We start from the raw sequence: 17,101 nt of genomic DNA, 5'->3' as shown, positions 1-17,101 counted from the left end.
ATGAATATGAGGCTAGAGGCCAGGGTATCCGGTGGTTAAGTGCTTTAACAGGTCCTCAGAGGCTAAATTAGTAGGTCTTTTAGAGGCGCCAGGAGTCTGGGGAATTGAAATGGCAATCAGTAGTTCAATCCTGTTCATTCAGACCTTTCTCTATTTACTAAAAAACGTAACCGGACCATGTGCAATCACACTTGGGCCTTCGGCCAGTTACTGCTAGCAATGAATTATGTTTTCAATACCAATGTTGAACCATGTACCGCTGTCATGCCCTACTACGGACGGATCCCAAGAAGAGATGTGTTTTGAATATGTTCTGAAGATAATAATCAAGATAAGACTGGCCAATGAAAATTGAAAAAAGATGTGATTCCTTTGAAGAGATTTTGTCCAATCATATTTGTGGGTGGTTTGTAATAAAGTATCTGGCAGGGTTTTAATTGTTGCAAAAAATATATAAAATGCCAGCTGATGCTGTTTTGTTGAGACTTGGGTTAGTCTGATCCTGCAACACCACTTTACTGCTCCCGGAGCTTTGTACCATAAACTTGCTTTATCTACAACTGTGTACTCACTTCTAAAGTGTTGGGTCTATTTTGGGTTAAGGTGATTAAAGGCCCATCCCCACAGATGTCTTCGGGAGAATTATATTCCAAAAAAAACACCATTATTTCAAAGGTTCTTTTTCTCAAAACTCCTGGCCTACATCAGAAACACCTTAGGAAATCAAATCAGTAGGAGGCTCCAACTTTGCTTGTGCCCAGGACACAAACATCCTTCATGATAATCTGGCCCAACGGAAGCCATTGGGCAGGTCCAAGCAAAAGAGGAAGAGGTCTTACTTTGGGCACAGCTGGGTCTTGTTGTCCATGTTTCCTTGTTCTGTATTCCCGAGTGCCAAGCTTGTAGCCCTCTGCAGAACTTGACTAACTACGGCAGCACTTAATCGAACGCTGCAGAGGATGAAGGACCAGCTGCGCAGATAAGAAATGTGATTGTGCCATTGGTGTGGGACAACATGCATCACTGGATTAAATGGAGGCTGGACAAAATGTTGGCTCTTAAGTGACGTTTTCTATTCAGAATTAGAATGTTCTTTGTACTTCAATCAATAAATAGCTCACCATTCATTCATAAACCAGGATAAAAAAAAAAAACTTCTTTAATGTGAGAAGCTACAACTTTGCATGAACAATAGGATTGAAACATATTCCCTGAAACCTGTAACAGGAGTCTCTGCTGCAATTTACACTCAATGTCCCATCATTGTGTCTTGTAACATCAAGTCCATGTAAATGTGATCCTAGATCCAGAAAAGTATGAAACGTGAAGAAGCATGTCCCCACCTCCCCACCTCCGAGTAATGACATATGACCAGACTGGCCCAGCATTAGGGCCCTGGGAGATGGTCTGGCATGGCTGTGACCTGGGTGAGTATACATGTGCCCGTGTTAGAACATCATCAGGAGACTTTGTGGTAACAGATGCATATTCACGATTCAGTAATCCAGACACAGAGTGATGTAGATACTGGTCACAGATGCCAATGTCCAATGCCCAGCTGAGGGCTGCCATGCCCAACATCCCAGTGGATATAGAACTGATGAAGTGCCTTTAGTATATTGATGGCATGGGCCCGTCCATGGGTGGCACGTTCTGGTAGCGCTGTTAGACAGTGCTGCTACGTTGTATGCTGACATGCTAATCCCTCACTGTCCGCCCTGTTGGGAGTTGCTCTGAAGTGAAAGATTTTGGAGTGCGGTTTTGCTGATGGTTCCGTAAGCCTGGGAGTAACTCTGCAGTGCAGCTTTGGGATCTCCTGCAGCGCCCACGTTTGAGGTGGCCTGGAACATTTTCCTACTGAACTTTTGAACAGGGCGGACCTCTCTATTTGGGAAGGAAGGCGTTCTCTGATTCTGCAAAGACAAAGCAGTGGATTAGGGACAGAAGATACCACACTGGAATTACTGAAGTCTGCTGGCCATGCTATTTATGTAGCAGTCAGTTTGTAGCATGAGTTCATCGACACTAGCAATTAACCAGTTTAGTCTAAAAACCTACGCCAGTAAATCAAAATGGTGTTTGCCATATGTATTTAATGCTTACACTGAAAAAAGCATGGCTGGGTCAGACACTGCTTAACCCTGTCTGTACAGCAAACCCTCAGCTTTTGAAAAGCAGTGGGTGAATGAGATCTGCACTGCTAGATTTCAGTTACCTGAAGTACAATATCTCTTGGGGCAAATTTTCAGATTTCATTTGTACAGGAAAGGAGCAGAAACAGCTACAAAACCAACATACTTCACAACAGTCTATGGGGGATCTAAAATTCAGACTACCTGAACATTCTGTTACCAAAATCACACTGACGACTGAGATGTTAACACATACTGCGACATGTACACACTCTAAATAAAACCTAATAAAATGTAATTGTTTTAATGAATATTTTTCCGGTATGATGTGGTTGTCCTTACAAACGTATCTGGATAAGTGATATATGGGTGACGATAACGTGTAAATCCATCTCATGTGGGGCACAGGAGTGAGTTCCTAAAAAGCTACTGTGTCCATTAACTCATGGTACCCCAAATCATTGGGTAGTTCCAACCTCAAGGATCTACAAGACAGGACAGGGAAAGAAAAGGAAGGAAGATAATACGAGAAAGGAGAAATGCAAAAAAACAATAAAAGGTGTCTGAGAATTTGTCTGGTACATATGGTATGGGCTAATATGATCCCGATGCCCTCAGTGTGGGATGTTCGCCTAAAAGTAATATATGTCTTAAGGGTGGCGTACACTGGGGCAGGTGCAGAGCTGAAGATAATTAGGTTATTTACCTGTCAGCATAGCAGTCAAGTATTTGTGTTTTTTAAAGATTCCTGTATGTTTGTATATTCCCACCTCTAAGGCTGGGAACACCGCTTTAGGTCTATTTGTTCGAAAAAAGAATTGACCTTTTCCGATTTGGATGAATTTTTTATGTTTGTTTTTTTGTTCAGAAATGCGGGGGAGACCATCCAACAAACTGATTTCTCAGCGCTGTTCAGCCGCCTTGCGCAGCGTCACGTGCCACTAAATGCAGAGTAATGTCAGATAAGCATGTGCACATTCCTCTGAAGGGGATTTTGGCAAACAAGGGGCAAGTAATTGCCTTGCGTATCATGGAATGTGCTGGTAACCGTTCTTGTAATGGCCTGTGCTAGAAAAGATGCATCTTTCTACAACTTTCCTTCCATTGACAACAATGGAACCCCCAATCGTCTATGTCTTGAACGCTATTCTGACTTTGGGGGCAAGTAAAGCCTTTTGATCTTCATTAAACTTGCTTGACTCATTTATTCTGGAGTCATTGGTTAGCCCATTAGGCTACCAGTGGAAGGGATGAGGGGCTGTGAATGCCCATGACTGGACAGTTATTAACCTGTTTGAATGTTGCAGGTACTTGACATTGGTGCGCTGGGGAAGCCCCACCCCAAATTTTGGATAAGAGTGCGAGTCCTGCAGCCGGTCATGAGCTTGTCCACTGGAACCAAGACCCTGAGCAAGAGGAGCCTGTGGTGAAGACTGTAGGGGAGGACTGGTCCAAGAAGACCCCCCCTCGCCTACGCTTTCTCCCCAGGTGAGGACTATGGCTCTCTTGGGCGTCCCCTCATGCCACCCGGGCCCAGGTGGTGGAGGGTTCACCCACTGAAGACATTGCCCGCACGTATTAATTGCCCACATGTATTACAATTTAGCTAGGCCTAGAAACCATTTTGTCTGGTAAAGATGGTGTGAGCTCAGCGCACTGTAGTGCGGCCCCCACCCTTGGAGGGTTTCAGTCATCCTTGTTGCCGCAGCACCCTGGCAGATCCGCTGCGAGCACGTTCCCACGAACAAGACGGACATGAGCTAGTGTAATACACTAACATTGTAACAGTTCACCTCCCGCAGTGTATCATCGCTCCCAGCATGACCCGGCCAGCAGGCCTAGGCAATGAAAAGAACAGTAAAATAGTCATTAGATGACAGACAATCTTTGTATATTAATGTTGAGACTACTTGCAAAGGATGCTTTCTTCCACAAAATCCTTTATATTACAAAAGCCTGTAGAATGTATAATTACAAGAAATCATGCTCCCATGATATAAGCGATGGTGAGCATATACCATTGCAGTTGGATGCTAATAATAAAGGAACGCACCAGGAATCTGTTTGTTACGTGTATTACTGGGAAACTTACACCCCATGGGCTCGCGCCATAACTGAACTAATGCTGCTAGAGGACACAAGAAAACGAATGTAACCATACAGAGGGCCCATGTGAAGGATGCACGGAAAGGCGCATGTCATGGTGCATGTCTAGGCTCCACATGTGCCACCACCGTCACGAACAAGTGGCGGGTTACTTTCTATGTTCTCCACCAATCCTAACTCTACCTCACTTACTGCAAATATATATGCATATAACTAAAAACTGTACTTGTTAAAACATAATGTATGAATAAGGTGCTCAGACTGGGTATAATCGAGACACATCCAGCAAAGGTTAAATGCATGTTTTGTATTGTTTTGAATAAGTATTATAGAGTGTTCAAATGTTTGTGATGTTTTTACCTAAATCGGCAACACACGAGGGAGATACCTTTGTGAAATACGTGCAAGGCCATTCCCCCTCCCACCCTGCGAAGGCTGCCAAGGCATGAGAGCAGAGACCGCGCCGCGCTGCGTTACCTCCCCCAACCAGACTGGAGCCGCTTCAAAGACTTGAAACCCCCTCTATAGCACCCAAGGCCACCACCCGCCACCTGCATTATTTACAGCACGGCAGTAAACCTCTGCCTGAACACACGCGCCCCCTCGTAAACCTTACAACCCACCGAACCATCTCAGGCTTATGGCCCTGTGCAATCAGGACACCCAACACTCTTGACAACACACAGCGGAACATCCATAACAACTTCTAACAAGGCAGAAAGACATGTACCGCCCGTCCCAGGCCCTGAAGCTTAGCCCCTCGACCTATGGCCCCGGTCAACAGGACACTGATAACCATGCCCTGACGTATTACCTCCAGTCCCCTCACAAGGTGCATTCCTCCTGTGTTGCACTAACCTGTTGTATAACCTATTGAAAGATTTACTAAAGAAGATAATATCAAAATGTCAGAATGACTGCGGTGTGCATGGCCTAGGGCTAATAAGTCAGGAGAAGACATTCGTCTCTGCCACTGGCCGCGATGGCCCCACAACACCGCCTGGATGAACTCTGCCACCCTGCCAGGCCCAGCCCAACCCACGAGGCTGACCAGTGACGTCTTCCAGCCAAAGCCAACCACATCACAGCAGCACCTATAGTTAGTCGTCGCCACCCAATCCCCATGAGCTTGTGCCCCCTATAGTGTGTAGGTTTCTTATGACGTTTTTTGTAAATATATACGCCTGTCTTTGCGATTGTCAGACAGAGCGCTCTCGGAGTTTGCAGAGTCCTTTGCATGCCCTATTCTGATTGATAAACTCCCATTTACGCTCACCCGCGCTCTGTCTTGGCCTTATTCCCATTTTGGGAGAGTCCTTCATTGTCTCTCATTGCGGGGAGGATCGTGCTGTTTGGGGACGCTTGCCTTCAGTGGTGACCCCGATAGCGTGATTTTATTTCTTCCTAAACTCGTTATAACCGTCCCCTTTTGGCACGAGAATTTCCGGTCGAAAAGGGATACGCACGGTGAGCCGGCTCCGGGAGGCTGCCCGCCAACGGCGACCGGTACACTAAGAAGTGCGCACTCAATAGAGAAAGGGTACGGGATCCCGGTTGAAAAATCCCCTTTGAGTACCGCTCGCCGGAGTCGGGGCTGACTGTTGAGCTGACGGCGACACTGCCTGGACGGACCCAGTTTCGGAGACTATCGGTTCAAGACGGGGACGTGAGTATTGAGTGTGAGCGATTGTAAAGGGAGCGGGGAGAGAAGTGTAGGACAGGGAACGAAAAGGGGGTACGAAGATATACTAAAGATTATTCTAAAATTTCCTTTCTTTTTCTTTGCATATGGCCATTAGGACTATGAGGTGAATAAGAGATAGAAGTGACGGGAACCTAGCTCCGAAAGGGGGTGGAAGGCGGCGCCGCATAGTGCTATATTGACTAGTACTGGGAATATATGACGAAGTGAAATACAAGATAAAAGTGTTCAGCAAAAGGGGGCACTGAGAATATATTAGTGATCGCTATTACTTCTTTCTTTTCTTTTTCTTTAGGGGTAGGGGGGGAATAAAAAACGGAATTAGCACGGACTTGGGAGAAAAGTAAGAGAAAAAGGGTCCTACTAGAAGGGGGAGAGCAGGTGAAAAAACACAAATATAGGTATATGCGCATCCATTTATCTAAGTAAGACAGACAGGGACAGCCGGCTAGGGAGGAAAGGGAGGGCAGCTCGAATGGTGAATTGAATGCTACCAAGAGGTGTGTGCACCTCGTATGTGTCGGAGGACGACTTTGATGTTGCGAATGTGTAAAACGGCTATAAATGTATAATTGTTAAATGGTCATGGTAAGTGTGACCGGATAAAACTTTTTGAAGGCAACGTTGATACAGTGACGTGAGTGGGTGCCTTTTGATTTCCGGGTTGATATTGTCAAAATAAATGATGGGTTGCTCTTGTATGTGTCCCCCAAAGAGAACAAAGTAGAAACTGTGTACAGTCAGTTTTGTATTGTGCAGCCAAGGGAGGGAGAGCCCAACCGAGCATAACATTGAATGTGAAGTAGAATACGAAAAATAATATTGATACTACATTCACATTGTAGTTGCAGGCACACAGAGATGGGGGCTGAAACACCCTTATCACATATTTGTAAAAGTCTTCCAGGGTACGCGGAGCGGATTAAGAAATATCACGACCAATGGGTAACTGAGTTGAAGGGAGAGGGGCTACCCCAGATATGGCCAGAGGGAGGGTCATTTGATAAAAGCGTTCTGGATATGGTGGTCACATGCATTTTCTTGAAGTATAAAGGAAAACAGTTGCAAAATAGGAGGGAAATAATAGATCTCTGGAGGTTGTTTGAAGAAATACCACCGCCTAAAGCACCAGCATTGAATCCTGATCTCCCATCCACTACAGACAATCCACTGATGATACAGAAAGATATCAAAGAATTGTCAAGTGTAGCGCCACCAATAGAGGTCATAAGTTTGTACCCGATATTAAAAAAGCCTGTACCCGCAGAAGGATACAGTGATCCAACGTATGTACCTCCCCCGACAACTACTACACCCCACCGGCCCACTGCACCCCCACCATATGAAAGTACAAGGGAGCGAGGCCAGGCGAGTACACAAAGGGTGGACATAGAGAAACTCACAGATGATTTACAGTCAAGACTCTCAATAGCAAAAGATGAGCTCTCAAGGATAAAAGACATGTGCGGACAAACAGCACTTAATGCGACTAGATCAGGGCGCACGTCTAGAGCGCCAGGCGAGACAAGAAGACCTGTAGAGGGGTGGAAGAAAGGTGAGATACTGTTCAGAATTGAGGAAGAACCAACCCGAATAATTGAAATAGAGACACGTGAGGGAGATCCTGACAATGATGAAAGGCCTATGGGGGATAGAGAGGAATTACTATGCGATATAAGGGACGAGTTAGAAGAAAGTGACAGGTTGAGCATGGCTATGGGAGGGGGAAGCGAAGGGGGGGATGGCACATGTTCAGTGAGAACACTGGACGATGAGTGGTCGGGACGACTAAGGAACAGAGTGGGGAAAATGGCATCACTAGAGACATCAGCACCCACATCGGGTCCGGGTGCCATAACGAAAGGAAAGCTACAGCTCCCGTTGATACACAGAGGAGGAGGGAGACCTAACTATATCCCATGGGCACAAATGGACAAAGCCAACTTATTAAAGCTATTGCCCCCGTTATCAGGAGGGGCAAGTAAGTGGATATACGCCTTTGAAAAACATACTGCTGGGGTACCCCTAGCTGTAGGAGATGTGAAAAGTCTGCTCGTATCAGCGGTGGGCGATCAGGCTGAAAGAGTATGGGTTAAAGCCGGTTTCCCGGGAGTAACGTTAGATTGCGACCGCCATGATGGGGCCTCCTTTAACACAGTGCGGGCTAGGGTGTGGGACGCCTTACGCGAAACATTTCCAGATACACCTGATTTACAGTCCGTGATGCAGTGTACAATGAATGACGGGGAGGAGGCTATGGATTACATTTTTCGGGTCCAAGAGATGTGGAGAGCGGAAACGGGCACGCCTTGGTATCAATCGACCTCTTTATTTTACTTCATTATAAAAAGAGGGCTACCAAAGGAAGTGCAGAAAGCGCTCGACAAGATAGCAGGTATTGAAGCAAAGGGATGGCCAGAAATTCAGAGCATAATAGTACACCATTGTAAACGAATAAAGGAAAGGGAGAGGGAGGTAGCTCAGAAAAGATTGGCAGACGAAGCAAAGTTAGTACAGACAAAATTGGTGAAGGTCGCAGCGGCAGTAGCCGCCCTCCCACACAGCAGGGAGGGAGACGATGAGGAGGAGGGGCTGATAGCAATACAAGGAAGGATGGCAGCTAATTGGGCGGGAGCAGGACAGCGGCAGTGGAATGAGCAAGAGCAAGGTGGAGGTCCGCAGTGGCAAGAGTGGGCCCCTCGAGGGGGACGAGGTGGGTACCGGGGCCGAAGAGGAGGCGGAACGGGGTATGGGGGAATGGGAGGAAATGGATGGCAGGGCCCTAGAGGTGCACAAGGAAGTTGTTGGAACTGCGGGTGATGGGGGCACTATTCTAGAGAGTGCAGAAGCAGACCCAATAACGGGTTCCAAGAGGTAGAACAATATGGCCATCCCCACCCGGGAAGCCCATATGGCCTCCCAATGGGACAACAACAACTAAGAAACCCAAGCCAAGGTAATGCCAGCCAGCAACAGGGACCCCAGTATAGAACACAGAACCACCCACAAAACATGCAAAACAACGACAGCATGCAATATACACCAGGCAACCCTTTCGCGACAGCAGCAAACGGGGCCCCCGCACCAGCACCTTACAACGGCATGTCAGTGGTCTCAGGTAACATATTCAATGAAGGGGGGGCGATGAGACACCCCGCATAGGACAGCCCACAGAGAACACTTGCGTGTCCAGTTCTATCTACCACCCACAGTGCAGCAGAGGAACCATTGGTAGGGGCGCAGATAGGAGACAGGCAGTTTGTATTCATGGTTGATTCGGGAGCGGAGAAATCATGTGTCAGGGAGGGCCGGTTCCCGTTATCTAACAGGAAGTTAGAGACGCAGGGGTTCTCTGGGGCTGTAATTGAAGTTCCTTACACAGAAGTTTTGGATGTAACCGTAGGGGGCAAGACTGTAAAGGCACCCTTACTGTATTATGAACAGTCCCCGATAAATTTGCTGGGGAGGGACCTTATGAGTAAACTTAACATGACCATATCATTTACCGAAGGAGGAATAGTGTGTTCTACACCCGGGATATGCCCCTTGCGTGCAATGTTGGTAGTGTAAGCCTACACAACCACACAGGAAATACGAGGGCTGCCACAGAATGAAGAGATGTTTATTGAAGGGCTAAAGACTTTGGCCCTTATAGTTCCAAAGCTAAAAAGCATGGATTGGAGGATTCCAGCAGAGTTCCTCTTCCGCCCCATAGTGTGTCCAAACGCATCACCAGGATCAGTGGTGTCGTTGGATTTGCACGCTGTGCAGGTATCAACGAAACGGATCGCTGTGATTGGAATGGACAGAGAAGGATGTGAGTGGCGCACAGTGCTGTGTACAAACGCCAACCTCGCCCTACGCGAGGTAACAGATGAGGATCTCTTTTCAGACACAGAAGCAGATGGTGAGATAGTAATGGAAATAGCGATGCCCTGTGACATTTTGATCCAAGCCAGAGAGATCCCCGTCCAATTGATGGCAGTGGTAGGAACACCACCGTCATTTTTTGATGACGACATGAGGATAGTACCAAACAATTTATGGACAACAGGCCCCCATGATGTAGGGCTGTTGCATGGAGTACAACCTGTGATAATAAAACTAAAACAAGGAGCTATCTTACCCCGAGTCAAACAGTATCCATTGTCCCGTGAGGCTGAAGAAGGGATAAAAGAAACGATAAATGCACTACTAGTACAAGGGATAATAGTGCCTTCAAACTCCCCATGTAACACATGTATTTATCCAATCAAAAAAGCGAAAGGGGGATCTTGGAGGATGATACAGGACTTACGCCCCCTCAATGATGTAATACAGAAAGAGTTCCCTCTAGTCCCGAACCCTGCATCAATACTATGCAGTATCCCAAAAGCAGCATCACATTTTACAGTAGTGGATTTGAAAAACGCATTTTTCTCAATACCCCTGGCTGATGAGAGTAGGTACCTTACAGCGTTCACACTGGGGGGAAAAAGATATGAACACTGCAGACTGCCACAGGGATACTGTGAGAGCCCGAGCATATTCAACCGCATATTGCATGAAGACTTGGGAAACCTATCAGTAGAGAGTACGATTATTCAGTACGTGGATGATTTATTGGTGTGTGCACAAGACGAAGCAACATGTAGAAAAGATTCAACAACGCTCCTGACTTTACTAGCCAACAAAGGATACAAGGTAGACAAGGAGAAGCTACAGTATGCCTGACTGAGGTCCTATACCTGGGACAGCTCATATCAAAAGATGGAAAAAGAATAATTCCCGACAGGGTAGAGGCAATAAGATCAGTAGGAGAACCCACAACAGTCTAAGATATGCAGAAATTCTTGGGGATGTGCAATTATTGCCGAGCATGGATACTAGATTATGCAGCATACACCAGGCCCCTCCTACAAGCACTCAAAGAAGCACAACAGGAGAATGAAAAAATAAAATGGTCAGAAGAAATGAGCATGTCGTTTCAATCACTGAAAGAGCTAATTTCAAGCGCTCCAGTACTAGCAAACCCTGATTATGGACGCGAATTCTACCTATTTTCCCATTGCAAAGGAACACTTATGACAGCGGTACTGACACAAAAAACATCCTTAGGACACAAGCCCGTGGCTTACTATAGTGGTACTTTGGATGCCGTGATGCAGGGTCATTTCGCGTGCGAACAATCGCTCGCAGCAGCCGCATTCGCGATTGAGAAAAGTGCCACAATAGTAATGGGGTGCCCTGTGACATTGTTTGTGGAACACTCATTATTTGCAATACTTGAAAGATCAAAAAGCACACTGACCACACAGCGGGCAACAGCATACGAGATTATATTGTCCAGCGCCAACATCCATATAGTGAGATGTAAAACAGTGAACCCCGCCACATTCATTACAGAAGCGTGCACATTAGAGGATATGCAAAATCACGACTGCGCAACCCACACAGGAGAAGGAGGGGAGGACACAGTGGTGTGTGAAAACGCTCTCAGCGAGGGGGAAGTGTACTTTGTGGATGGGTCCGCATCAATTGATATGGACACGGGAGAAAAACACGTTGGCATGGCGGTAGTGAGATTAGAGGAAGGTGAGTTTGAAACACTAGTACAGTACCGCCTCCCGTCGCATTACTCTGCACAGGCAGCAGAACTGATTGCGCTCATAGAAGCGCTACACGCAGCAAAGGGCTGTGCAGTAACAATATACACAGACTCAGCTTACATGACAACAACAGTACATGGAGGTCTAGCAAGATGGGGCCGTAGGGGATTCAGACGGGCAGACGGAACACCAGTGCAGCATGCAGAATTGTTAAAAGAATTAATTGAGGCCCTACAAAACCCTACTGCTATAGCAATAGTGAAGTGCCAGGCCCATACATCCAACACAGACGTTGTGTCTTTAGGGAACGCGGCAGCGGACGCTGCCGCCAAGGAGGCTTCCTATTTTCAGAAATACGACACAGGTGAGTTCATGATCAGGAACACAACAACCGAAGAACTGTCAGAAGGGTACAACATGATGTCCTTATCACAAATACTAGAATTGCAGGAAGGAGCTAGTGCAGAAGAAAAATTGACGTGGACAAAACGGGGATGCTGCCAATCAGGAACAGACCTATTATGGCGGCAAAATAACTCAGGGAAAGTGGTAATGCCACTACAGTTACTAGAAGTTGCATTTCAACAGCTACACTTCCCTGCACATAATACCAAACAACACATCGCAGCAGAAATACAGGAAGAATGGTTTGTGCCCTGTCTCCAGGAGCATGTGTCTCGATTAGCACTGGAATGTACAACATGCCAAATATATAACTCGGGAATGACATTACGCACACTCCGGGGAACAATTCCAAAACCCATTGGCCCCTTCAGAGAACTGCATATAGATTATGCAGACATGGGGGAAAGGTGTAATGGCGCGCGGTACATGATCGTGGTTGTGTGCCCATTTTCAAGGTGGGTGGAAGCGGGACCATGTGCGCGACCTGATGCCAAGAGCGCCGCCAAGTTCCTAGTAAGGGAAGTGTTCCCGCGCTGGGGAATTTGTGACGTGATTCGCTCAGACAACGGCTCTCACTTTGTGAATGAACTTTTCAAGGAAGTGACCTCATTACTGGGTATAAAACATAAATTGTGTTCGATTTATCATCCCCAAAGTAATGGCGTAGTGGAAAAGATGAACGGCCTGTTAAAGGGCAGGTTATCAAAACTATGCTTCTCATTGAAGAAAAATTGGATTTACTGTCTACCCCTGGCACTATTTGAATTAAGAAATCAGCCAAGCAAAGACCACCATTTGTCCCCGCACGAGATCGTGACTGGGAGGAGAATGAATACAGCACACTCTCCACTGCGCGAACACTCAGATGCTCACAGAAGTGCCGCAATATTGGGAGACGAGTTTACAGACTATTTACGAAAATTGACAAGAGCAGCGCGCGCCATATCAAAACAACTCTCCCCACCCTTCACTAGAGAAGAGTGAAACGTAACAGGATCTGTCACGGAGCCAGAGCAACAGCTACAGCTGATGCCAGGTGACTCAATTTATGTTAGAAGCTTTGTGCGTCGGTGGAATGCACCACGATTCCATGGCCCATACGAAGTAATATTCTGCACACCCACGGCAGTGAAGGTGAAGGGCTTGAGGTACTGGGTGCATTTGACCGACGTACGAAAAGCATACAGCAATGTACAAGAGGAGATAAATGAGGAGGCACAGACAACAGCAAACGATGCAAATGAGTAGGATGTCTAAATATCAACTTGCGTGTGTGTGTGTCAGCACTGGACTAGAATGGAATAATGACTGACAAGGATATTCCAAAAAAAAAAAAAAAAAAAAAATTTTGTGTGTGCTTTCTTTTTTTTATCTTGTTGAGTGGTATGTAATTAATGAAATAATAATATTATAGCTTGTTTATACCCTTGTCTGTGAATACCCCTCCCCCGCATCCCCACCCGCTTCCATTCCCCGTCAAATGTACTGGCACAGATGGTGCCAGCAAAACGTTTACATGCATGCACTTAATGCACTTTTATATCTCAAACAGGAGCTTCCATGGCATCTAACGGGCAGCCTGCAACGGATAGAATTAGTAGAATGAGAGAATTAGTATATGAGAGATGTAGATATTCGTATGAGTGTGGATTATCAGTATGCATCACATTGTTTTTTTTCTATCGAGATGTACGAGGGGGGAGGGAGTAACAACACTACTGGACCAATTAACAGTACCACCGGGCCCAATGCAACTGCAGGTGTCAATACCAGGGAAGGTGATTTTTTGATATGGGACGGAACTAAACTTGTGTGGGGGTATCATACCACACCATCCAGTGTTGTGACCTCACAAAGAGAAAAGCCACATGGTGGAATGCAGAGCAACACAGTGTCTCCACCAGGGGTATCCAATTACAATGCCCACAGTCTCAATGACCGAAACCCGTCTGCCATATCATGGTTGTATAACACCCCCACCAGCCAGCTTGCCCCCATCCCAAAAAACAATCTGCCAGATAACGTCAGGAAAGAAGACGAAAAGCTACTAGCAATGCACGAAATATTATATGATGAATGGGCCAAGGGGGGCGGGAATGAGAAAGGGGGGTCTAGTTTGTCCACTGTCCTGGGGGTTGGGAAGTACATGAGTAACAAGAACAACAGACGAAAGAGAGAAGCAGGGAGGAGGAAGTATGATGAGTACTATGGGCTAGGTCTAGATAAGATGGAAGACCCACGACACCCCCATCAAACAAATAAGTGGTATGCAGACATGAGTGCCACAGCTAAACAGACAACAAACGAGAGCTGTTATGTCTGTTCCCTCATCCCCCATGCATCAGGTACACCCAAAGTGTTGTTACCCAAAGAGTTGCCTATTGTGGATGCCCAATGTCTCCTTCATCTCACGCTATGCAGGATTAAGAACACCTTCCAGGCACACGAAGTGACTTTTCAAATGCTGCAGAACGAGAAAACGTGTTACCCAAAAACGGCAGGAGTGGTATGTTTGAAAGAACCATTTTTTGTGATAGAAGGGACACTTTTTTCTGACAACAAGCGGAAGGATGAAGAAGTACTGTGCAAAGCGGAAGCACTAAGAGGTGTGGCACCGGATAAATTGCAGTGGATAGAGGAAACATGTACACCAGTATGGAAAGAACACATTTCAAAACTAACTTGGGTAACTGCCATTGAAAAGCCGTTCAAACTACAGAGCGAAATGGACTATAAACTGTGCTTTAAAGGAGAAGGGAGAACCCCCATGGGAACAAACAAGAACTGCAACAAGACCCTCGCCATCCCAGACCTAAGGAAAGGGACAGCGGCCCTGATGGACACGTACTGGGTGTGCGGCAACCAGGCATACCTACACCTCCCCCAGTCATGGAGTGGCAGCTGCTCAATGGCCACTCTGCATTCAGCCCTAATGGTGATACCAGAAAGCCACATCGATGGGACACAGGAACGCATGCAGAGTGTGGCTCAACCAACTGCAGAGACACAAATATATGTCCTGTCTTCTGGAAGCAAGGGAGAAGTGCTGACCCGTAACAGACGAGCATCAAATTACATATCAAAGGCATCATCAGAACTATTGGCTCAGATCCCAGACAAGTATCGATTATTCAGCTCAGCAGAAACATTTTTTGCCTCACTCGTCTCAAGTGTCCAAGCAAGGGCAAACGCAAAATGGCTCCAGATAACACGCTGGGAACTAATTCAGCTGGCAAACGACACTGAAGAAGGATTCAATATAATCAAAGTGGAACTAAGAGCTTTACGACTAATGACCATGGAAAACAGGTATGTCCTGGACCTGTTGACGGCGATGGACGGTGGTGTTTGCCGAAAAATAGGAAGTGCCTGCTGCACTTTCGTACCTTCTGAAGACGCAGAGAATGGCTCCCTGTCCCATGTGATCGAAGCAGTCCACAACCTAGGAGAAAAAATGAAAATGGAAGGTGGAGCAGAAGAGAGTACATGGTTCGACAACATCTTCTCCTGGGTTCCCTCATGGCTTGGAACAACTGTGAAATTTTTAATACCAGCTGTTGTGTTCCTCCTTTTACTTTTTTGCCTGTGCCAGGTGGGTCTTCGAGTTTGTGCTAACGCAGTACCAAATGGTGCAATGATGATGGTGACAATGGGCAACTCACACGGTACAATAAAAACGATGCAAGAAGCACAAGTACAAACAGGGATAGATAACTCGCCCAGGTACCAACTGGTGCCTATATACCATGATAAAGATATTGTAGATAAGTTGTGGCACACCACCATCAAAGAGCCCCGTATACTAGAATGGTATGAGGAAGTTTGGGTAGATTTAGAAGGAGATGGTGGGTGCATATATCTAATGTGTACCCCAGATTAATACGCCCGGAGAGGTGAGAGCTTAAGGGGGGTGTGCAGAGCATGGATGCCCATCAAAGGAACTCCTGCATGGGATGAGGCGGTGATGGACGAGGCAGAATGTAGGAGGATAGAAGATTTAAAGAATTTGTTACTTTAGTAACGAAAGGGGGGAAATGTAGGGGAGGACTGGTCCAAGAAGACCCCCCCTCGCCTACGCTTTCTCCCCAGGTGAGGACTATGGCTCTCTTGGGCGTCCCCTCATGCCACCCGGGCCCAGGTGGTGGAGGGTTCACCCACTGAAGACATTGCCCGCACGTATTAAAATTTAGCTAGGCCTAGAAACCATTTTGTCTGGTAAAGATGGTGTGAGCTCAGCGCACTGTAGTGCGGCCCCCACCCTTGGAGGGTTTCAGTCATCCTTGTTGCCGCAGCACCCTGGCAGATCCGCTGCGAGCACGTTCCCACGAACAAGACGGACATGAGCTAGTGTAATACACTAACATTGTAACAGTTCACCTCCCGCAGTGTATCATCGCTCCCAGCATGACCCGGCCAGCAGGCCTAGGCAATGAAAAGAACAGTAAAATAGTCATTAGATGACAGACAATCTTTGTATATTAATGTTGAGACTACTTGCAAAGGATGCTTTCTTCCACAAAATCCTTTATATTACAAAAGCCTGTAGAATGTATAATTACAAGAAATCATGCTCCCATGATATAAGCGATGGTGAGCCTATACCATTGCAGTTGGATGCTAATAATAAAGGAACGCACCAGGAATCTGTTTGTTACGTGTATTACTGGGAAACTTACACCCCATGGGCTCGTGCCATAACTGAACTAATGCTGCTAGAGGACACAAGAAAACGAATGTAACCATACAGAGGGCCCATGTGAAGGATGCACGGAAAGGCGCATGTCATGTGTGCATGTCTAGGCCCCACATGTGCCACCACCGTCACGAACAAGTGGCGGGTTACTTTCTATGTTCTCCACCAATCCTAACTCTACCTCACTTACTGCAAATATATATGCATATAACTAAATACTGTACTTGTAATAATAATCATCAGTGAGGTGAAGCAACCAGACGTGATCTCCCTCTCACTGTGCTTAGAGAGGCATCAGCTTCACCTCACTGATGATCCCCAACAAGGGTGAATAACCACTGAACAGGTTATCATGTCTGTTCTTGCGAGAGAGGGGCGCCCGCTACCTTTGTAAAATTATTTGTTAAGGAACCTGGGATTGGTAACCCTAGGTCTCCTGGGGGCAACCAGACGTGGTCTCCCTCTCACTGTGCTT

General features: G+C 46.5%; 1 protein-coding gene across 2 annotated transcripts in view; it reads right to left on the bottom strand.

The window, feature by feature from the left end:
* Positions 1-1,141: 1,141 nt before the first annotated feature.
* MAPK15 (mitogen-activated protein kinase 15) overlaps positions 1,142-17,101 on the bottom strand; it is a 396,607-nt gene continuing 380,647 nt past the window's right edge. Inside the window, exon 16 of one of the 2 annotated variants that reach the window (XM_069621971.1) lies at positions 1,142-1,913. In XM_069621971.1, the coding sequence (XP_069478072.1) occupies positions 1,707-1,913 (207 nt within the window). In that variant the 3' untranslated portion in view covers positions 1,142-1,706. The remainder of the gene's footprint in view (positions 1,914-17,101) is intronic. The other variant, XM_069621972.1, reaches the window with a different exon arrangement.

The sequence above is a fragment of the Ambystoma mexicanum genome, chromosome 5q (genome assembly GCF_040938575.1).
Source record: "Ambystoma mexicanum isolate Mex_15411 chromosome 5q, UKY_AmexF1_1, whole genome shotgun sequence".
NCBI classification, from domain to species: Eukaryota; Metazoa; Chordata; class Amphibia; order Caudata; family Ambystomatidae; genus Ambystoma; species Ambystoma mexicanum.
Note: the sequence above shows the minus strand (reverse complement) of the source record. Positions and strands in the feature narration are given on the sequence as shown.